This window comes from Sinohyriopsis cumingii, chromosome 4 (assembly GCF_028554795.1).
Source record: "Sinohyriopsis cumingii isolate HCF-2022 chromosome 4, ASM2855479v2, whole genome shotgun sequence".
In the NCBI taxonomy this organism is placed as follows: domain Eukaryota; kingdom Metazoa; phylum Mollusca; class Bivalvia; order Unionida; family Unionidae; genus Sinohyriopsis; species Sinohyriopsis cumingii.
Genome location: NC_142964.1, coordinates 32,231,228 through 32,255,202, shown reverse-complemented (window position 1 = coordinate 32,255,202; position 23,975 = coordinate 32,231,228). Strand labels below are relative to the sequence as shown.

The window sequence follows — 23,975 nt, the reverse complement described above, 5'->3', positions numbered from 1 at the left end:
CTGATGTCAGCATGCTTGTGTTTCTTTTGTGTAGCATGCATGCCACAGAAAGATAACATGAAGATACAAAGGCAGAAAACAATTATTTTAATAACAAGAATAAGCCACTAATAAGTACAATACAACACAGCAACATGTAATGCGGATGCAATTTAGCTATAGACATTGGTATCACATAAAATGCTATTGCACTATTATCCATGCACAAGCATGGCCAATTCTTTCTTACAATTATGCTCCAATATCAATAAGTAAAACACAACTTTTTCTAGAAAATTTAAATCTGGTTATAGGACACACGGTACTAATTATACGGAAGAACTGTGAACCAGTCTAGAAATGGGTGAACAAATAATAGAGTATTTACGGGTTTGGTGGTCCATAATTGGTTAATAATGAAAATTAAAATTTTAGTAAAAATATCTTTTGAGAGCTTATCCTATATGTAATTTTAAAAAAATATAGACAAATTTCTACTGATGCAATTTTAGTATTTTTACGGGCTTGACTCATTAGTACTCAATAATGAAAGTAGCACCGGATTCATTTAGTGCAGAATCAATAACACATGTAAATAAACAAAATGCCATGGCTCATATGGTGTTCTCCACACATAAGCTTGCACCAAGGTCAGATGTGCATGGAGAATTATTGGTCTCACCATCAGCACTCAGAAATTTAAAGTTATTGAATTTTGAATATGATGGTGTTTCCATATTTTTACTATTGGAGTTGAATTAGTACCGTGTGTCCTATAGAGTATGCTAAATTTTACTCCAGTAGGTTATGTGCCAATCCTTACAGCCTAAGGGAGACCACTCTGCCAGACCGCCACACAGACGGGCAGAAAACGTTTAGCTCCCTTCAGCTAAAGGTAGTATCTGGGAGGGCTTGATTTGCAAGTTCTCTTAAGGTGTTATGTTTGGGTAAGTATTCTCAAAGAAACATAGTTTACTTGGAAAAATTGGTTTCACCATTCAATACAAATGCACATGATGGAGAGTCTATTGGCATTGTCTGCACAAAGTTGGACATTAGTATGTTTTTCTTTCACTTTTAATCTTCAGCATTGAAGATTTTTCAGTCATGCATGAACAAAATACATTAGATCTGTTTGCAGGTGAGAAACATTCTGTAGAATTCATGTTTATGAAGCATGCATTTCATTGGAAGGCTACAAAGATCCAGACCAATTACCATGTTTAATTTACATGTATGTATACATTACACTCTATTAGCAACTTGTATGACGTTAAAATTGTTTTCTTGTTAACAAAGTTATCAGCAATTACAAGTACAAACAGGCAAGTAAGCCAGAACTTGGAAAATTACCATTTTAAGCAAACCATTTCACTATCTGGATATTTAAAATATTATCCCAGCTTCACAGGTTAACTACACACTTCTGCTTCAGTCATCTAATAAATATATAATCTACAATTGCTTCATCTACTTGTGGATTAGATAATGCTAGCATAAAATAACAATGACTGGTTCTACAAGTCTTCATCTACCTATAGATTAGATAATGCTAGCATAAAGTAACACTGACTGGTTCTACATGTGCTTCATCATAACGTAACACTGACTGGTTCTACAAGTGCTTCATCATAACGTAACACTGACTGGTTCTAAAAGTGCTTCGTCATAACCTAACACTGACTGGTTCTACAAGTGCTTCATCATAACGTAACACTGACTGGTTATACAAGTGCTTCATCATAACGTAACACTGACTGCTTCTACAAGTGCTTCATCATAACGTAACACTGACTGGTTATACAAGTGCTTCATCATAACGTAACACTGACTGGTTATACCAGTGCTTCATCTACTTGTAAATTAGACAATGCTGCTTGCATAAAATAACGATGACCAGACATTATTCTCACCATCTTGAAAGAATATTCCTTACTCTGCACTTTTGGTCCCTAGCTGAAATTAAAATTCCCATGAATTGGAAACACATGACCTCAGATTGTGAAATAGCCTTGAATAATTAAAAATTAAAACTAAAAATTAACCCACATGAGGATCTTCTCAATTAAGGATTCTGCACATACATACTAACATTTGTGAAGCTCTGAGTTTAGTTACAGGTTCAGAGATCTTGACTGTATCACACTAGGACTGGTTTAGCTCAAGCCTCTTTATTATATCCTGTACCAGCAGATCAACTGGTTTGTCAACTGACACTGTTATACCATTCTCAGTGGTGTCCAACTCCTCGAGTGTTTCTAACTGTGATCTCAGTAACGATGCTGGCATAAAATGGTTCTTTCTCAATGTTAATCTTTCAGTTAACAACTTCTCAGATCCTGTAAGATGTATGAACAAAACCTGACCAAATATATTTCCTGGCTGCATGGGTGGGGGTAATGAGACTTCAGTAGGTAAAACACCTTTCTCATATTTTTTACAGGTGGCTGATGTTGATATTGACCCAGTAATTGGACTATTTTCACATTCATCTGTTTGGAATGTTGATTTGTTAGCATAAGTATTATGGATGCCTTTACTTAAAGCATCATCACACTGTTCCACAGCTGCGCTACCAATTAATAATATGTTACGATATTCTTTCTTCAGGGCAGAGCAGGTGACTATTCCAGACTCCTTATTCCTAATTAATCTGAAACAATTAAAGCAATAAATACTATTCAGGTGAAACATGAAGAAAGAGATAATAATTTTAAAAAATGCAGAATTATAATCCAACTCATTTCTTATAGCTCAGTAAATACAATTTTGCTTAAACCACAATAGGAATAATGCCTTTTTTTAAAAATTTATAAGGCACATCTTATGATGCTGTCCATCTGTATGTCTGATCTCTTTGTTTCCATGCAACAAATCATGTTCTCACCATGCACCATTACCATGGAATTACTTCACTTGTAGAAACTGTATAGATGGCATACATTTAAGATGAGAGAAACATTTAGATTTTTGGGCCAAAAGTCAAAGTTTAAGATTACAGTAATGTGAAGAGGAAAAAAGTTTCTACACTTTAAGTAAGAAGTATATTATGGGGTCAAAATAGGTACTGGACATAGTAATAGTTTATCCAGGTAAATACTTTAGTTAAAGTAATTGTCATATGTTTTGCAAGTATGTGACCTTAAAAGTTAGTGGCCACAAAATAAAGTATTTCAGGATGCAGAAAATCAAATACTTTTTTTAACCAGGAAGTCTCATCTTCGTTAGCCAAGGTTCTGATATTATAACCCTATCTAGACCTTGGCGGTTCGAGCAGATATTTCAGTGCTTTGTCCTTTTGGATTTCATGAGTAGCCCTAAGCATATAATGCCAACTAACCAACAGCATGTAACAGCAGTGCATTGTACATTGACCGAAAATGGTGGAGGCAATTGATTTCCAAAGGATACTTTGTAAGTTTAACATCAAAAGTATGACTACATACCAGAGAGAAGCCATTACTGGTGTATTTGAGAGAAAGGAATTTGTACAAACACAAAGCGGCATTGGAAAATTGTCCATTCAAGTTGAGTGCTTCCCTGGCCTCAATCATGAAGGAACAGTGTTCAAATTTGAGCAACTCAATTTTGGTTGGATGCGGTGGCTTGCCGCCGCATCCAATGAAATTCACACACCCAAAGCACAGAAATATCTGCTTGGTCCGAAAGGTGTAGATAGGCTTGACACAGAAAATTGCCTAGCAAAGATGAGGAAGATTATGCTTCATTTTAAATCAACTTATCTATGGATCATGTCATTCAAATTGCTTTAAAGAAAATTTTTAAAAATTCATTGTACAAAAAGTAATGTTTACAAAAAGTAATTTTAATTTTGGGGGAAGTGGTTGTGTATGAAAAATTACAGGACCTGACATTGAGAAGGGTTTTAAAATATTTACATGATTATCAGTATTAAATTTACAAGCATCAGATATACTTCAGCTAAAGCAGAGAGTAATGTATGTTGTTTAAATTTGATTACATATATGTGCATTAGAGTAGACAAGTTAGAAAAGAAATAACCACGACAAAGACAGGTAATCCATCAAATTTTCCTTCTTTCACCTCATAATCAAAATAAAATGCACTCCGATGAGAGTTCTTCCCTATTTCATGTCATTTTGTACCTTATGCCACCATTTAGCATAAGTTTTATCAAAGAGAGAAAACAGCAATAATATTGTAAATGAAAACTATCAAAATACGTACCATACTCGTTTAGTTTCAAAGATATATAATTTATATTTAAATACTTACAATATTTATATCCATATAGACTCCATTTAGGTTAAATCCCAAGAATGAACATTTAGCATGCTGCTGTGTTATTTTTTTGCTACTACAAGGATGTCTCCATTTCCAGCAAATATTATCCTTTATCAGTAAGTGCATTTACACTTCCTGTAGTTAGGTGGCATTTGGTTTCATCTTTCCTGAAGCTAGTTGTTATTTTGAATTGATCTGATACTTCCGTCACCATGAACGAAAGGTGTCACTGGCTGAGAAACTTCTATAAATAAGCACCTGGCATTTCTTGCCTTTACACGATACCATATTCAAAATATCCTATGGGTAGTCACATTTCCGTGTTGGTAGCCTGACTAATTTGATCTGTCTGCCAAATCATACCCTCAAATAGGTGTCAGCTGGAATGACCTGTCCAAAGCTTTCATATATTTAATTAGCAGTTCTTATGACAATGGATATCATAATTTAAACAAAAATGAACTGTTTATTCCGAGGTGTCAATTGATAATGGAAAATAAAATTGCCCTTGAATACAAGATCACAATCAAAAGGTAACTGAACTATGGTCCACATCAATTTAAAGTTTGAAAAATATGGTACTTTTATTTAGGCATTTTCTGTTCATAAAACACATTCAGACACGCGTGCAATTGCTTAAAATAAAGGTGTTTTAATAGATAAAATAATCCATAAAAGAAAGTTAAAAATTGGCTGTATTTCACCTCCCTCTATAAATACACACACCTAGGAACATACACAAAAGGAATTGTTTATTCAGATGTATTAATTGATAATGGAATATAGTACTGCCATTGTAGATGAGTAATTTCACAATCATGAGGAAACTGAATAATTACAATTGTCCTGAAACCTCTCTCACACATTCTCACTCTCTCTTTAAAACAAAACTGTGGAAAAGGCACGTTAGCATAATTTCAAAATTGCCAGTAATCTGGAATAGCATACAGTGATACCTTTTATATTCATGAAAACTGAAGTTACTAGTGAAAATGATGAAGCCAAGACATTCATCTGGCCTCACCTAATATTCTGCATCGACTTACAATTATATGGATGAAGAATGAAATATTTACAAAATTGGTGAATTTAACTTAAATTTCTGCATCGACTTATAGGTTGGCAAATATGATATTCACTGAAGCCTTCAGGTGAATGAGGCATGTGGAAACCTGCAACTTGATACCTGGTTAAATTATTTACATCACTGACTATGGTTTTTAAGTGACTTTTCTGGTCGTATCCCTGAAAGAAGTTGCACACTGCAAGATTAAAACTTTAAGATAACATCTGAGTAAATTTTATCAATCTAATCACTTAAGCTCACACTTTTTAGGTTCCATTTAAGTAATCACTAGAGAAATATGCGCTTCATGCTTGGACTTACGTTGCCATATGATCATGGATGCGACATAACCATGGATACCTATCCTGAAAGAAAATCAAGATGGTTAAATGCTTTGATATTAGAAGGCTGTATATATGTATGTACGTATGTACGTGTATGTATGTGTGTATGTATGTGTGTATATGTATGTGTATTTGTATTTGTATGTACATGTGTATGTATGTATGCATATGTCCACCCCCCACACTACTGATGCAAAATTACAGGGAATGCATTTTATAAAGGTATAGACAATCAAACATTACCAAAAGTAATATCAACCTTTTTGGAATAAATGTGAAACATTGTTTATTTTAACAACAGTTTGCTTAAATGTTACATATGATAGCCCCCCACCCCACCCCCCGAAATAAACATTTCCATTTTTGTATTAGTTTTCTAAACGTGATTTAGATGTGAAATTATAGTATTATGTTATAGAAATATGCACTGGAACTGTGACTTCAATCTCTAAAGCAAGATTCCCTCAAAGGGACTGACACTCAGCTAGTCAAAAAGAATTGAAAAGAATTCCAGCTTATATCATTTTCTTCCTCTTAACTGTAGAGTGTTGAAACTATCTCCGATATTCTTCTGCAATAACAGGATTTTGAAATTATCTACTGTTGTGGGCATATTGGATGTCAGATTGTCAATTTTCGTTTATGATCGCATCAACAGAAGTATTTTAGTGAAAACTGTTGATATGAACATACATTCAAAAGTAGCAAAAACGAGATCTTCAAGACGGCCATTTGTGACACATCGAATGTGCTAGTAGTATGCACAGCTCTCTGTAGCAGATCCATCATAAGAAGAATGGAGAATGTGGATGGATTTTTTCTTCATTTCCATAGTCTCTCCACCCCAATATGACGTGTGAGAATTCATGGGAACTGAACTGTAGGTCCCAACATTTTAAACCATTTTTGAAATTTTCAAATTTTTTCAAAGTTTTGATATTTATTAGATTACAACTTGATAGTTTGGGTGCAAGTGGTGTAAATGAGTCTAGTATAATATACCTGATCTGTAAGAGGTTGTCCCTTGGACATCTTTTCTTTGTTCTCTTCAGAATGAAAACTGTCAGCATCTCTGAAACTCCATTTTAGCTGAAACAAATTATCATATTTTTAAAATTATGCGGTATATACATTTTAAAACTGGTTTATGTTGCATATGTCTAGTCTTTGTTAATAGATTTGGCCACGGACACAACTGCAATATCTTTGTAAGACTAATGTAAACCTAGCCATGAACAACTTGACTAGCATGGTCAAACAAGTCCAAGAACACTTCATAAAATATATCTGATAATTATTATGAATTCAAATGAATTTTAAAAAAAATGTCATTACAGGAAATTGATTTATAAATTCTACAGAGACATGACAGTCTAGCCTACTGGTTTTTACTTGCTATGCAGTTTACCAATGATATCAACAAATCTAACTGCTTAAACCCTAACTGACCAGCATTGTACTTAATATCAGATCTCAATCCATAATGTGCTAAATTATCTGAATAATTTTTAAAAAATTCTGAACATGTACATGATATACAATAATCAAAATGTCAATTACTGGAATGTCAACATGGTTTCTCTCTGTATCTTACAGGCTATTGGGTGACAGTTAAATGTGGGTCGGTGGTAATGTGAATGACATAATTCAATCAAACTATGACTGGTTGATACTTATTACAATTAGGTTCAGTTAGCTATTATACAAGGGACAGATATACGACAAATAAATTTTGTTTCATCAGGATGTTGTTTTGCACAATCTGATTAAAATCAGATCCTCACAGTGGAGATCGGATTTTAATCAGTGTTGTTTTCTATTGCCAAATTTTCAGCAATGACATGATAAAATCTGGCAGTTAATTCTTAGTATTTCTGTCACTTGCAGACACTTGTTTACAGTTACCAATATTATAAACCCATATTAAAAAAATGTAGCTGTTTAAGCAAGTCAGCATTGTTCACCAAAGTTTGCATCACACTTCTGCTGCTCTTGAGGCTACATATTAATTATTACATCCTCCATCTTTTGTAAAAGTATGGAATCACAAATCTTTTTTTCCACATGATGCACTGTGCTTAGGCAAATGTACCAACCAATAAGTAAGGTTTCAGGGGAAAATTTCCAAACCAACTCTCATAGAATTGATGTCACTGTTGTGCAAAATGACATCAATAACCTTTTGGGTGAGAGATTATTTAGTTACTGGCTTGCCAATATGGGCCAAGTACCAGTGAATTCAACATCACAGCTTTAGCATATCACACACAGTCAGTTAAGGTACAGCTCCAGTCTTGGTAAAGTCAATAAAGAAGACAATAAATACATTTATAATTTTAAAAAAAAAATTAATATCAACCTCAAACAATAAGTTTTTCCTTGATGTTAGGACCTAATTTATCCTTCGAACATAACAGTTCTTGATAACGAGAGTATGGAACATTACTGGAGAGCATTGTAAATGCACATGATCTGTTGCATATTGTTTGTTACCCTCCACGAGATATGTGATTTGTTTTAAAGAATGTAATCACCGATTCATACTTGTGTTAATACAAATTAAATGTCCCATTTTAAAAATTAGTTTCACATTTTCTCATGTACAGAGAACATTAGAATATCACTGATGATACTAAATTTAATTTTTACAGCCCCAATGTCTGTGTTATATGTGAAAGAAATTAGATCTATAACACATAAAGTTCCCATAATCCATGAACCATGTTGCATATCTTCATTTTAAAAAAAGTATATGTACCCAAACAATTCTTATACTGAACTGATAATAGTTCACTTAACAGCTGAGGAAAAATGTATAGGTAATATGTTAATTACAAAATTCATCAGCATTCTGACTAATAACAAGAGTACTGTAAATGCACCAAATTTCATGTGCTCTTTTCTTATTCAACTTTCTATGACAATGACCTTGAACCTTTTCAACCCAGAAAATAGGTTTCTATACTAGTAGTATCCTAAAAACATGTCATCCACAAAGTCATATCAAGGGACTTCCTCCAGAACACAAGTTAGTCAACGAACTCCTGGATATTTAGCCACAATGATAATGACCTTTGACCTCAAAATTATTAGGTCTCTTCCATATATTCAGTGCAAGCTCCCCAGAAACTTTGATGAAGGTGCAAACTCTAGAAATGAAGCTTTATATCACTGTGAACATGACCTCTGGACCCCAAATTCAGTAGGCTTCTTCCTTATATCATGTGCAAGCCATTCACAAAGTTTGATTCAGCTTTGTGGTGCTGAAGTAAGGTTAATGAGCAGAAACAATTTTCTTCTTGCTGTCACAGTGACCTTGGCCTTTGATCTTTGACAAAAATCCTGAGAGGATTCTTTCATCCCCCTAGAACAAGTTAAGCAGAATACTTTGTAACTGCCGATGATTGAGTTATTTTGCACAAAACACTTTTTCATTAATAACCCTGACCTTTTATCTTCCGAATCCTAAATGCTTCTTCCTCACCCCAAGTACAAGTCAATCACAAAGTTTGGTCCAGGTATGTGATGCAGAACTAATGTTATTGTGCAGAAACCATTTTTCTCCATTCAGTGACCTTGACCCCTGACCCTGAGATTTACACAGCTGCTCCTTGCCCCAAGTAAAAATCTTTCACAAAGTTTGGTAACTGGAGATGGTGGACAACTTGAGTTACTACTGTTATATATATTTTTATTGTGTTTAATTTTTTCCATGATTGTTGATTGTAATGATCACTTATAAAAAAATATGCATTACATAGCTAATTATTGTCTATGGTTGTAAATTCTATTTTAAGGTAATGGTGGCGCTCACCAGATAATATGTACTTTTGAGAGAGTGACGTATGTAAGGTGAAGTAGTTCGCATTTAAAACATGCACAGTGGAGAGAATGTTTGCATACCTCTATGCTACATTAATGTAATGTGGATGATATTTCTTTTGGATATTGTACTTTTGGAAATTTTACATGATTTAAGCACACTGCTAACTAAAATGACTGCTCCCTTGTGTTAAAAAATCAGTCTGAATTAGTCTAAAGTACACTATACATAGCAGCTATTAAAATAGGGAAAATGAATTTTGCCAGACTAGACAATACCAGCTTCTGAAAGTGCAATGAATGAATTACCAAATATATAAAATGGAAAAAAAGTTATCGGCTCTTTTTTATACAATTGACCTCTGAAGTTCAGGAAGTGAAAATGACCAAGTAGAGCTAGCACTTTTTTGAAAGGTGCACATTTGAAGTAAGGCCAAGCTGTATACTCTATAACCCATAGTACACCCATCAATCATACACCAAAATAAAGGGAATTAAAGGTTCTTTGCATTATACCTAAGATATACAAGGTCTTTTTTAAATAGCCAGTATAACCAGTGAGGAAAGCTGGGGACATTCTTTTTCTTTAAATTCCTAACCCTATGCAAAATGCGAAACTGTATAGCGCCACCTTAAAGAAAATAAAAAAAATGTTTGCAATTATTTTTTTTTATTTTCATATAAGTATGTATGATGTTCTGAATAAAATGGTACATTCATATTGCATTTAAGCATGAAAATAAGCTAATTATGATCGTTTTTCTCTTGCTTACATAATTTGCCATGAGGTATGTTTGTGTGAGTAGTGACCTTAATTATGGGGAAATTAGAAGACTTAGAATATAGGAATAGAGTCAACTTAAATTTAAAACTGTTGCAATAAGTGACAGAAATATATGGTGAAAATGTTTCTTTTCATTTATTTGCAATGAAATAAAAAAATAAATGATGAGAAAGTGAATTCGCTTCTTCCATATTAAACAATAGGCAAATATTTTGCACTTTGACCTTTGACCTTTATGAAGCTGATGAGTTACCTCCCTTTTCTAATTGTAAAATTCATTGTTGATATCTCAGAAATAATTCTGGCTAGTTTCATGTTCCTATCATTCAGCATAACATTGGTTGCTATGTTTACAAAATGTAATGTGCATTCTTAAAATGGCTCACTTTTATCATGGGGGGGGGTTAGGCTGGACTTGTTAGAGACTCTGACACTCATAAATACTGTTCTGTGGGGAAAAAGGCAGGAGAATTATTCATAAGGATTGTTTTGATGCTTGCGACTTAAATGTTTCAGCCATATAAACATAATTAAATCATAAAAAAATAATACCTACATCTTCTTTATGGTGGCGCTCACCAGATAATATGTACTTTTGAGAGAGTGACGTATGTAAGGTGAAGTAGTTCGCATTTAAAACATGCACAGTGGAGAGAATGTTTGCATACCTCTATGCTACATTAATGTAATGTGGATGATATTTCTTTTGGATATTGTACTTTTGGAAATTTTACATGATTTAAGCACACTGCTAACTAAAATGATTGCTCCCTTGTGTTAAAAAATCAGTCTGAATTAGTCTAAAGTACACTATACATAGCAGCTATTAAAATAGGGAAAATGAATTTTGCCAGACTAGACAATACCAGCTTCTGAAAGTGCAATGAATGAATTACCAAATATATAAAATGTAAAAAAAAGTTATCGGCTCTTTTTTATACAATTGACCTCTGAAGTTCAGGAAGTGAAAATGACCAAGTAGAGCTAGCACTTTTTTGAAAGGTGCACATTTGAAGTAAGGCCAAGCTGTATACTCTATAACCCATAGTACACCCATCAATCATACACCAAAATAAAGGGAATTAAAGGTTCTTTGCATTATACCTAAGATATACAAGGTCTTTTTTAAATAGCCAGTATAACCAGTGAGGAAAGCCGGGGACATTCTTTTTCTTTAAATTCCTAACCCTATGCAAAATGCGAAACTGTATAGCGCCACCAATAAGCTACAAACAGGATGCTTACTTGGGTTTGAGTTCGATACCCAGCCTTGATTATGACCTCAGAAGATTCTAGGAAGTGAACCTGTGCATATTTTGAAGCAATTTCCTGATTGGATGGTTTGAAGTACTGCAATACATGTCAGGTGGGGATATAATTTGACATGTCAGATGGACGTATATAAGAGGGAAGAAGTACACAGTGATTAATTCCTATTCCTATTCTTGTTTATTATTTTAATATCAGTCTTTTAGTTGTGTTCAGTTATAATCTGAAAGGATTTATTTAAATTATTCATTGGAATTACAAAGTGATCATTGACTTTTGAATAAAATAGTACTCTGGGAATTTTGCAAATTCATTCAAAAATATTTTGGTTAATATTGCGATACATCAAGACTGTTAGCACATCAGCACATTCTAAACTACTGGTACATCAAAACATTCATGACATGGAATTCATTCGGAACTTTCTATACTTTGGACCAGTGATACAACTTTTAGGACTATCTGGGATTGAATTCACAATACTGCAAGTTCCTCCTTAATTTTAATTTTACAACTTAGAAAATTAAATTTGTTTTATTTCACTAAGCTTGTTGGTTTAGCTTATTCTGTTACTTAATTTAAGACTATAAAGTCGTCTTTCACAAAGTTTGTTACTTTAGATGGTGGACAACTTGAGTTATTATGCAAGAACCATTTAGTTCCTTCAGCAAATGACCATAACCCTTAGACCCAAAAATCAGTTGGTTCTTCCTTACACAAAATGCAAGCCATCCACAAAGTATGGTAACTGTAGATGAGGACAACTCAAGTTATTGTGTAAAAACAACAGATGGATGGATATCATAACTTGATATTCTCCACCTTGAATCAGCCATATACAACATATGTCAATGTCATGTAGGTGCATTTACTCATCTTAAATTAGATAATAACTGTTATTCTACAATTTAATACTAATATAGTTGAATAAGAGTCTATTCAATCTTGATTATTGAATGCTCTCCATTAAATGTCATCAAGACACTTCCAGACAAAAATATTTGATTACTATGGACTTTTACAACGGTGGCCTGGTATTAAGCTGGGTCAAGAAAAGAGCATGTTGGGTCAATCATCATAATATAGGTAGTACGAATGCTTGCTTTCAATGTGTAGCTTTCACTGTGACATCTCAACACTCTACATTCAATCCAGCTTGTACTGGATTACACAGTTAGGTTGACCTTGTCCAAAAATGTTCATGTACTTTAACATTGAGTTTTGCCATACGTTTATCGGGGAGTGTAAACAATGGGCTTCCAAAGAAAAATGGATATATGATGATCCAAATAGTGAATAATGGCCGTTTAAAGGTACGTGTAATCAAATTCTAAAACACGGCACATGTAACTGAAATGGTACTGAACATGTACATGATCAGCATGACTTTTACAACAGCAATGAAAATCACAGTTGAGATCTGAAAAATTGTCCACAATAGTGCAATCATTTAAACACGAGAGTAATAAATAAAATTAAGTTGAATAGAAGGAACTTTTAGAATTTAAAATAAGTTATTTATCTGTGCAATAATGTTTATTATAAACATATTAAAAATATAAAAAATACCTTTGCTGAAAGAGCTTCTCCAACAGTTGTTCTGCAAAACAGAGCAGCTTTAATGAGCATATGACTTCTATGCAATGCAGTCCTAAACATAATATCATACACTGCATACAAATTCTGAACATTCTGCAGTAAGTTCAAAAAGTATTGTGCCATAGCATATGAAATAACCAACTATACAGAGTCTGCATTGTCACAAGTCATGAGCAATAATCCAATACACTCCTTTATCACCTCTTTCTGTCTTTGTGCAGGTTTCCTTGTTTCTCATCAATATGCATAAACCTTCTTAACCAATCACTGAGTGCAAGTACATTTTTCTTGCCATTGTCACCAAACATCATCTTTAATGCTGTCTGATTGAGACCATCAAAGTTTCACTTTCAAGCAGTCATTACTGAATAACCAAAGACTTATAAAAATGGAACTAACAGCTGCCTCGCTTGGCGCTCAGCATTAAGAGGTTAGTGCTAGGACTGGTTGGCCTGGTGTCTGGATAATGTGACTGGGTGGGACATCATGCTATATGTCTGCGACATGATGCCCCAGTGCTAGACATCACTATAGACTGCCACACTGCTGAGATTGTAATGATATGACTGAAATTGTTTTAAAAGCTACGTCAAAAATCCAAATCACACACACACACACTACTCAATTGATAAAACAGTAACTTTCATTGATGTGTAAGACATTTTGTTCCATTGTTTTCTTGATGGTGTACATTTATTTATGAATGCTTGTGAAAAACGAGGAAATCTCGGCACACAGAGCCAAAGGTGAAAAAAGGCGTGGTGGATTATCACTCCTTGCTAGTGATAATGGTAGAACCTGCCAACTGACCCTTTGTCAACCTGACAATTAGTGTGGTAAATGCCACTAGCTGAATGGAGTGTACAGCACACATAAACAATACCTTATGACTGAAAAATTTGCAATATAAGATTATGTGAACCAATGTTAGAATCATGACTGGACAATAACAACTGACTTCAGAATTGGTTTAAGAACCTGTAAGTCTTCAGTTTTGTTGAAGAGAGATTCTTGAGAATATAGTCACTTTAAATCATTTTGTTCGTAATCAAGTTATCTGTGGAAATACTGTCTTTTCGAAATTTGAAATTGTTGGAAATACTATCGCTACAACATTTTAAATTAAAACATTAAGGAAATTCAGTATTTTCAAATGTTTATTTTAAGCCTCGTATTATGTCTAAATCTAACGCTACTGCTAAAACAAATGCAGTAACACACTTGCGATTTAGTAAAGTATGCTTCAACATATGTCATAATGTGAAGACAATAATATCCATCTTAAACTTTGTAAAATTAAATCAATACTTCTAATTTGCCAAAAAATGAAGGCGAGTTTGAGAGACTGAGCCCCTTGGCTTCAAAAGATCTAGTTTTTGTGTAAATCATGACCTTCACTCTTTTATGCCAACAAAATATTATATTATACTTATAATAAAACAGAAATCAGCAAAGATAAATACAGTGACAAACACATGCTCACACACAAAGGGAAGTTAACGTGGGTGATTGTGTCATTAGTTCTACTGGTCATACATTATAAGTTCTTTTAGGATGGCATTTTGTCCAACGTACATCTGTCCATGTTGTCCAACATCTGTCAATTAACACAAGTTATCACTACTACTCCTAAACTACTTAGTGCATTGGGTTAAGGAAAACTTTTAATGATGTAACACAGAATACTTACCTGTTGCTTTTGCATAGCTGACTCTTTTTCATAGGGAAAATACCCTGTGTGATGAAAATTCATTCTCCCATAAGGTGATATAGGAGTACTGTAATATTCCAGAACACATCAAGACACAAGAGAGATTCCATCCAAGCATTAATGAGTGTCATGTTTACCCCGACCCAGAGTAGCCCAGTTTGAAACATGTATAATCAAGGTAATTCTGATGGGCCATTGTCTGATGTCGAACATTGCCGAAGGCTAGCACTAATCCGTTACGTAAGATTGTTGTGGCTAGAATTGAAGAACCGGACATCGGAGTTGCGAAGTCACAGGCAGCCAATTATCACCTACGTGTCGAAATGTTCCCAAGATCAAAAGAAATTGCCTGAAGAAGTGGGAGTGTCCTAACTTCTTTCCCCTGCAAACAGACAGACAGGTTGAACTGGCTGCTAAGACGATTGGACAGGGGCACAGCGCCACCCAATCAGAATCGAGATGGGGGGAGACCTTGATTTGGGTAGAATGATATCCCCACGTCTCCTGGCAAGAGTTAGTTCGCTGAGAGAAATTACCCAGAGAAGAGGTTAGCGTAACTCCAAATAGCCATTCGTTATTGGCGGGAAAATCTTAGAGTAGGAAATTCTAAGTAGAGAGCTTCAAATAACGTCAGTAGGATATTTGTTTGGTCTTTGTGGAATGCGACTGCATTTTAATTGTAGGTCGTATGTATACTTTATTATTACTAGAATCGTAGTATGAAGAATTACTTGTTTTGTTAATATATTTGCATATTTTGAAGAAATGAGTTGAGATTTGTAAAGAATTATATAGCTTGCAGCCGTCGTAAGAGTTAATATTGTACTTTGCTATGTGGGTATTTTATAGTAGACTAACACATATGTTCATATGATTATAGATTTTGCCATTGTTGAATATTTGTAATGTACAGGCATGCGTCTGATTGTTGTCAGATTGTAGTACGATGAGATTAAATATATATGTGTATATACTGACGTGACGCAATGTATTGATGTCTGTATAACAATTCGCTGATACTGTGTTATTACGCCATTGTTTACCCTGCAAGAAGTGTGGTGTGGGAATTTCGATGTGTATGCATGCGTGGCCGAAACAGTGACAGCTATCTGATGATTAATTGTCGATATAGTGTGAGGTGAGATTCGATAAAACATATGTTAACGCCTTGTGGTTTTTCACAGGAAGCTTTGAGGGACAGACCAGTTTAAGTTTGTCCCGTGGTCTCGGATAGAGAGACAGAGGAAAGGAGAAGAAAGGAGAAGATGGTGAAGTTGAAGTCTGGGAGCGAAATTGGAGGAGGAGATAATAGAGAGGGAAAGGAGAAGAATGGAGAAGTTGAAGTCTGGGAGCGAAGTTGGAGGAGGAGATAGTAGAGAGGGAAACAGAGACAAAGGAGGAGTTAGAGGAACGGAAAGAAGGAAGAATCAGCGTGAAGAAATAGATGAGTAGATGCAAGGACAGGGGCAAAATCGAACTCACACTGTAAATCACGGGATGAATTAGGCTGTCACTTGGTCGAGGGAAAGACAAGTGATTGGAAGTTATCGTTTTAAATTATCAAATTTATTAAATTGTTATTGATTGAATTTCATCTTCGTGTTCTCTATAATTTAACTGTTGGCATTGCTGACTGGGGGCTCAGAGCTGTAAATCTATCTCGTCACTAATTTAACTTTCTAACCTAACGAGCCAGGGTGGAACTTTCATCATAATTTAATTAAATTATATTGGAAGAACCCCACCCCAATACGTGCAAACGTCACAGTGAGTGAGATTTTAGTTTTGCAGCTTAAAATACCTTATCAGGTCTGCTATGTGCAAGTCTGTACCAATGGCTGGGTCCCATTTGAAAATTTGTGTGCTGGATAGGGCTACCATATAGCCTATGATAGTGGAAACCAAGAATAGTTTCTCTTCAAAAAGGAAGAAAAGAAAATCAGCCACACATTTTACAATACATAAATGTTTCGTGGTATAATCCAAGCAGTTTAAGATCAGTAGTGATAACAAACGTGCTAACAGAGAGATGATAGATGGAAAACAAAGGACCACAACAAACAATAGGAAATAGTCATTTCTTTTGGTTTGTGACCAGTAGAGCTAACTTTTCGCTTCCATTTTCACCTTTTATGAAAGTGACAATGATAGCATCAGTGAAAAGAATTTTTTGCTCCAATTTAATTAATTACATTTTCAATTTTAAAGCAAAACATTATTAAATAAATTACTTAATCATTTTTTGGTTAATTAGTTGTCATACATTCCAAGATAATACAGTCTGAATAAAAATGGATTTATGATAATTTTGTAAAATTCATAAGTAGAATTTAAAATGTCAGTACTCCTAATTAATTGGAAGAAGGAATTAAAATAATCAGATGACACTATATTATTTGTTTCACTAAATCACTGACAAATAAAATAAAAATAATATTGTAAAACAGTAGTTAATAGTTTACTTTAAGGTGCATGGTCATGATGCAGATGTATGCACCATGCAGGATGGCTTCAACTATAATAAAGAGACACAAAAATAAATTATTAAAATTTTCTACATTATAAATATGCCAAACTCTAAATCATAAAAATGTCATCTAAGCAGATTGCAGATTTTTATCATTTTTATGTTATATGCAAAACACTGCATAATAATGCACCCTAAACAGAAGGGTCCTGACCATATATTTTTAATTCATATGTAATGAAGAAATTATTATTATTATTATTGCAAATAATGTACAATTCCTAAATATAAGTGTAAATATCTGATAAACATAAATTATTATTATTAAAACAATTCCTGAATATAAGTGTAAACATCTGATAAACATAAATTATTATTATTAAAAGCATTTCTTTATTTCAAAATCTGAATAATTTTTTTTAACTAAAAATTTATGTTAAAAATATCAGGCATCATTTGTAATATTACTGGTTTAATATTTTGAGTATTATTTTAATTCTGTATATTGTTTTTCTATCTCCTATAATAATAATAATAATAATAACTGATAATACAAAAAAATAACTGTTCTTTTAAAGGTAGTCAAAGCGCTGATATTTTGAATAATAATAATTATTATAACTATCAATTTGACACAAATATTATAAAGCCATTTTCAGACTGCATTAGTTTGGAATGTAATAAAAAAAATAGTCTATTCAGATTGCATGCATTTTATGATACGAGGCTGCTCAATCTCTACATTTCTTTAAAAGTTTAACATTGCACTCGCCATTGACGAATTCCAGATTACAAAAGTTTTCGCTGACGGAACAAAGTTTGCTTTTAAATATGCAAGGCTTGAAAGGACACAATAATTCTCAGCTAGATTGTGTAAGGTAAATATTTTCCATCACCGGCGGTTTGGTACTATTCATAATTGACCGGAAGCAAATAATTCAAAATAAATCACAATATAAAAAATATTAAAAAATGATTTTTCTTTAATTAATCATCCATATTCTACAAAATAATAATTCTTTACAAATATTAATTTATGATTTACATTCTGTTGCTTGGAAAATGTTATGATGCGATTAGTCCGAGTTCTTTTCTGACCTTTGCCCCCCACCCTTTTTTTTCCTTCTATAGTTGGACATCGTTCATTCGATGTTAGGTGTAGGGACCTTAGTAATTTCATTACCGACAAGATATGCAAGGGAAAGCAACTATAATACAATAAACACTCCGATATATAATCAAATTAAATATATTATAGATGCAGTAGAGTTAAATGAGTAAACTTTACTTCCCACTTCCACAGACACCCATAATCACCAAAATCATCCCTCTGATTTAGAGAACCCAAAAATATCAACAAAATGTTTGTTTGCGGACGGCACACATTTGGCACATGTCTATCTTCGGCAAAACGAGGCGGACCGGAAGTTGATTAGTGCATAACATTATCATAATATTTTCACGTCAAGTGTCCAAATAATGAAACTTCTTTATTAATAGAACTTTAGAAACAACATTGTTTGTACGGTTGAATAATTATAAACGGTCACGCTTCGTTGATAACTGAACAGGTGCCCGTGACCTTCACCTGTGATTGGCATAAGTCATGTGACTGAAACAGATTGCAAAGAGGCGGTTGACAGATAAAATATCGCGGGCCGGTAGGTTTAGAGGTGAATTTCGAAGGCAACCATAACCATGTTTCGGAAAAGTCGCAGCAAAAGTGATCTACAAACGGAATACAAGTGTACGATTCGTTTTTTGGACGATTCTGAACCGATCCAGCTAGATTTTACGGTAAGAAAATGCACTCACAAACAGTATTTAAACATAATCCTTCGCTTCATACCTGGTTGCACAAAATTAGCCACAAGATGAAAGAGTTGCAGGTCGTTAAAGCGTGACAGGTTGTGTGTAGGCCTTGCGTCTTGAGATCAACATAGCAAATGTTACCGGTGATTTTCCCTGAAAATACATAAAACAATTTTTTGTAAATAGGAAGTGTAACATAATGTCATTTTAGTGCGTGTTTATAAATTAGTCCGAGCTTTATGCGACTCAATTTGCCCATGTTATAGTTTATGTTGTGATAGTTATTTTGGAATGGGAAGGCCCGACAACGTCGCAACTGTCTATATATCTAACGGATGGGATAGGATCAAAGTTAGGAAGCTTGAAATAGTTCAATTATAAATATTAGAAAACGTTATCCAGGGATAACAGGCCAAATTTAAAATATCTCAGGTTAATAAATATGGTATTTTTGAGAAGGTCAAAGCATTAGAAAAAACAAATTAGCAAATAAAGTATACTCCTTTTCATGGTTTTTGCCTATAGCAAGTGCAAACAACTTATTTTATTGCCTGCAACAACAAAAAAATCGCCAAAAAGTTAGCATTTTTGTACAGTGTATATATTGAAAACAAATCCAGTAATGGAAAGTTTTTTTTTGGTTATTTAATAAAGCAGTCACTAGAGAATATAACCAGACTGTTCTTGAGGCATAATTTACAAATGTATGTGTTATATAAAAGGAAATTTTGGGGAAATGTGCCTCTGCCACTCCAGAATTTGCAGCTTTAATTACTCAGAATTTACAGTTATTAGTGTATGTCCAATCCAAAAGCCATATTATGTGTAAAGCTTGTTTTTATTCATGTGAAAGTGAAAAACAAAAGGGATTGGTAGCATCTGCCTCCTTACTTAGGACAATGTAAGAAGACAATCCAGGTATTTATTCCTTTTAATTGCCTACCTGTATTAGAATTTGTTTTATACTAATTCATCTGAAAATATTGTTTATATGACTGAAAGTTTACATAAAAATATTTATTTTTCTCTAATATTTCCTGTGAAAAGTTAAATACAGTACGGTATATACTTTTTATTTTTATTTATTTATTTATTCTGCAGTTGCTTTATTGCATATTTGGATTGTGCTGGCACTTTTTGTCATAACAAAATTAATTTATTTTTTAAACAGTGTAAAATAACAATAAAATCAGACAAATAAAGATGTTTTTGCAGAGGGTATGAATGCTACAACAGCCTGAGCTGTGAGTAACCTTACAAACTTAAAAAGTTTCTGTTAAATTATTATGTGTGTGTGTGTGTGTATTATTCTTCAAACAGAAAACAATCACATCTCATCTGTGAAATTACAAGTATAAATTTGTATTAATCTTTTTTTACTACTACATTAATTTCATATCAAAGGTATCAAGCAGGTTTTATACTATTTTGTAGCAGTAATAATAAAAACAGACTGCTGGTTACAGGTAGAGGTAGCAATGATATTTATATTCATTGAGTATATAGTTGATACCAAAGGCATCTGAAGTTTTGTCAGAAATGTACCTTACAATAAATCACCTTAAAGTACTATAAATATATGTATATTTATTATGCTGATATGGTGGTTTCGTGTTGTCACAGATTTCATTGTACTTTATTGATAAAATGTCAGACTCTATTGTTGCTACCTCTACCGGGTGTTCAAGGGAGAGAACTGACACACATTTCCGTTTATAAATGAAATGGGGTATGTTATAATACAACCCTATTCCCACGAAACGAAGATAGGTATCTCAATAGTCTTGGCAAATTCTATATTTAGATACATAAATAAAACCTCTCCTGCGTGAAACCCTCCATGATCCACATGTTTTGTGGATTTTTCATGAAAATATTCTCTGAGCCATATCAAATTCTTACCAATTACATATAGTTTAAAAGAAAAGCCAAATGGTTTCCTTTTGCGCAGGTTATTGGGTAAAATGTTCCCGCTATTCATGAAATTATCCAATCAAAGTTAAAAGAATGGGAGCCCCATAAAGAGGGGTACCCTCTCTGTACAAAAATAGTAAAATGGTGGCACTCTGCCCAACTGAAGTGCCCTCTAGCTATTTTGTTATCTCTACGTTATCTTACATGTCATGTAATCAGAGGCTTGATGTAACTGTAATTTAAGTGTAAGTACACTGTTTGAATTTGTTGAACTGTGTATAGAATTTCCTAACAATTAAGTGCATTTGTCCTTATATGCCATTAGTAAATATTAGTAATCACTTTCTGTAAACACTTCCATTGCATCCTATCAGATGATAGTATTGGACTTCAAGTGTTCTAAGGTTGTGTGGACCTTCCATAACTAGCCTAGCCTTGGACACTCAAGCTATGAAAAACTTTTACATTGCTGATTTTTCATAAGTAGGTTATAAGAAAAATGACAGTTGACAGCAGTGGTTAACCGAACATAGACATTGAAGACATCTGATCTGTAACGTTTTATTATCATATGGAATTAATGTTTTTTACAAGCACAACATGACACCCTTGTTTTTCACCAGGAGCCCCGAGATAAATCTGTCACCATAATGACTTTTACAAATTCTGATGGTTGTTTTGCGGGACAAATATGAGGTATGGCTCTCTTTGGTGACAGCTCCGGTGGTCTAGTGGTTAGAGTGTCTGCTTCGGATGCGGGAGGTTGTGGGTTAAATCCCCGGCTGATTCATACCAATGACTTATAAAAATTATACTAACAGCTGCCTCACTTCGTGCCAGCATTAAGAGATTAGTGTTAGGACTGGTTGCTTTGGTGTTAAGATAATGTGACTGGGTGGGACATCATTCTACATGTCTACGGCATGATGCCCCAGTGCTAGACATCACTATAAACTGCCACATTGCAGACATTGTAGTGATATGACTGAAAAATTGTTAAAGCTATGTTGAAAATGCAAATCACACACACACACTCACTCTTTGGTGAGGTAGGCCTGATTTGGCATCCAAACTGCCTGGGCACTGTCAATAATATATTTCTAGAAAGTCACTCTTATAGCACACAGGAATAAAGGCCAGCAAGTTTCTATTCATATTTTATTAGTTTGTTGCTAAAATGGCAATAGTACATGCCTTTTTATGAGTTTTATTTTAAAGTCCCCCCCTCCATTTTATGACTTTAAATACTCCAGTTTTTCTTTCTGATGTAGCAGAGAGCCAATTAAATTTCAGCATGTCTGATGGAGCTGACAATTGTTTGCTCCATCCCCTGACTATTATCAAACTCGTGTATCACTAGTGCTTGAATCTTTTGATCCTTCAGATCTACTGAGGTCTTGAATTGTGCGAAGTCGTAAAACTACTGATATTGATGAAATTTGAACCTTTTATGATCTGGTGGCAACTAATAAAGGCAGTGTTGCCCATTAACATCATTTGTGCTTCAGGGACCTCCAGTATTTTAATCCCCCCCCCCCATTTTGATAACAGAGTTTGTTTTTTACTTAGCCTCACTTCCAATTCTGACACCAAGGATATTTTTAACTCTTATTTGTTCACCCTTGGGGATACACTGTAAAAGATACAATTAATATTCTTTGACACTGAATTGAAAGGACCGTTGTATTAAAGGCTCGTCACTGTTTTTACTTTGATTGAACCTTTTGTTTCATGTACTTTTTCTATAATTGACTAGGAACTGATAACCCTAATACTGCTGCTGCTCTGACTGACTATTACTACAACCTGTCTTGAGACACCACCTGTTTTGAGAGACCAGGATCTCCATGCACAGATTTATTGATTATATAGTGTTGTGACCCATTCTAAGATGCCACCTGTCTCGAGATACCATTAAACACCACTCCCTCAATAACTCGCGCATAACAAGGTTTGCCAACATAGAATGCACTATAAGTGAGGCGTGAGTTACAGGGGGACCTCCAAAAATTGGGAAAAAAACTCAACTTTGACATCAAGAAAACTGGGGGTGGTGGTGGTGTTAGGGACTGGGCTGTTTATTGATTGAATCCTCATTTTACAATCACGTTGATAATAATTTTTAATAATGCGCTTTTTTTAATGATGTTGTTCATTATTTTGTTTAAAAGACATTTATTTTCAAAATGTCCAACATACGAAAGATGGTTTCAACAACCATCACGTGTATGTGAAAAATCTGTGTTTTGCGTCACATCACTGCTTTTTGTTTTGTTGATGAGTCTGGTTCCCGTAGTGGTTTTTAATATTACCCTATCAAATCGGGAGTCCGAAGAGCAGGGAACTAGACTCACTGTTGATACACCACCAAACAAGATTCTTTTTATAAAAAAGAACAAGTGAGATTTTTTATGATACAATCGTCTACGTTGAAACTAAATTTTTGTATTGCTAAATTAGTACAGTATTGATGTCATTTCATTGGAATTAAAAATGAAACTTCTTATCATCCTTGAGGATATCTCAAAGTGTCAGTTCAAGAATTCTCTAAAACTCACTTGCACAGAATGGTCCGTATTTGTGAAATCAAGCTCTTTATTTTATGAAGTATTTGTTTCGCTTGGCTGCCTTGTTATCTTTGATCACATTTATGAAAGAGTCGGTTAATTTAAGATAGTTTATGTTATTACACAATAACATTTGTAAGTGTTTGATCGATCAAATGAAGTGAGTTCACCCGACATGTGACCGGGGCCTCTAGATTTTAAGTTTGTAGGTATTTTGTGCCTTTTAACTTTAATTTTATTTCACCTCCTTTATTTAATTCAGTGCAACAGTATAACAAATACTTCCAGAAGTCGGTTATCGAAACATGATCGGCACTTAATTAGGTTCTCAGAGAAAAGCTCACTGACATAGCTGTTACGGTAGATTGCTGCACT

General features: G+C 34.0%; 2 protein-coding genes across 12 annotated transcripts in view; one reads left to right on the top strand and one right to left on the bottom strand.

Moving 5' to 3' along the window:
• Positions 1–70: 70 nt before the first annotated feature.
• Positions 71–18,760, bottom strand: LOC149800890 (gluconokinase-like). Of its 7 annotated transcripts, none has more exons than XM_089954944.1 (6): positions 18,596–18,760; positions 13,100–13,130; positions 11,507–11,611; positions 6,658–6,744; positions 5,633–5,676; positions 71–2,632 (listed from the first exon to the last, which is right to left on the bottom strand). In XM_089954944.1, the coding sequence occupies exons 1-6, from the start codon at positions 18,631–18,633 to the stop codon at positions 2,125–2,127; spliced, it is 813 nt and encodes a 270-aa protein (XP_089811070.1). In that variant the 5' UTR covers positions 18,634–18,760; the 3' UTR covers positions 71–2,124. The 7 variants fall into 7 exon arrangements, with proteins under 7 accessions (XP_089811070.1, XP_089811071.1, XP_089811073.1 ...); XM_089954945.1 differs by lacking the exon at positions 18,596–18,760 and adding an exon at positions 14,820–18,589; XM_089954947.1 differs by lacking the exon at positions 11,507–11,611.
• A 30-nt stretch (positions 18,761–18,790) lies between these two features.
• LOC149800886 (FERM domain-containing protein 5-like) overlaps positions 18,791–23,975 on the top strand; it is a 209,419-nt gene continuing 204,234 nt past the window's right edge. For all 5 annotated transcript variants that reach the window (XM_089954940.1, XM_089954939.1, XM_089954942.1 and 2 more), the window contains exon 1: positions 18,791–19,104. In XM_089954940.1, the coding sequence (XP_089811066.1) occupies positions 19,006–19,104 (99 nt within the window). In that variant the 5' untranslated portion in view covers positions 18,791–19,005. The remainder of the gene's footprint in view (positions 19,105–23,975) is intronic.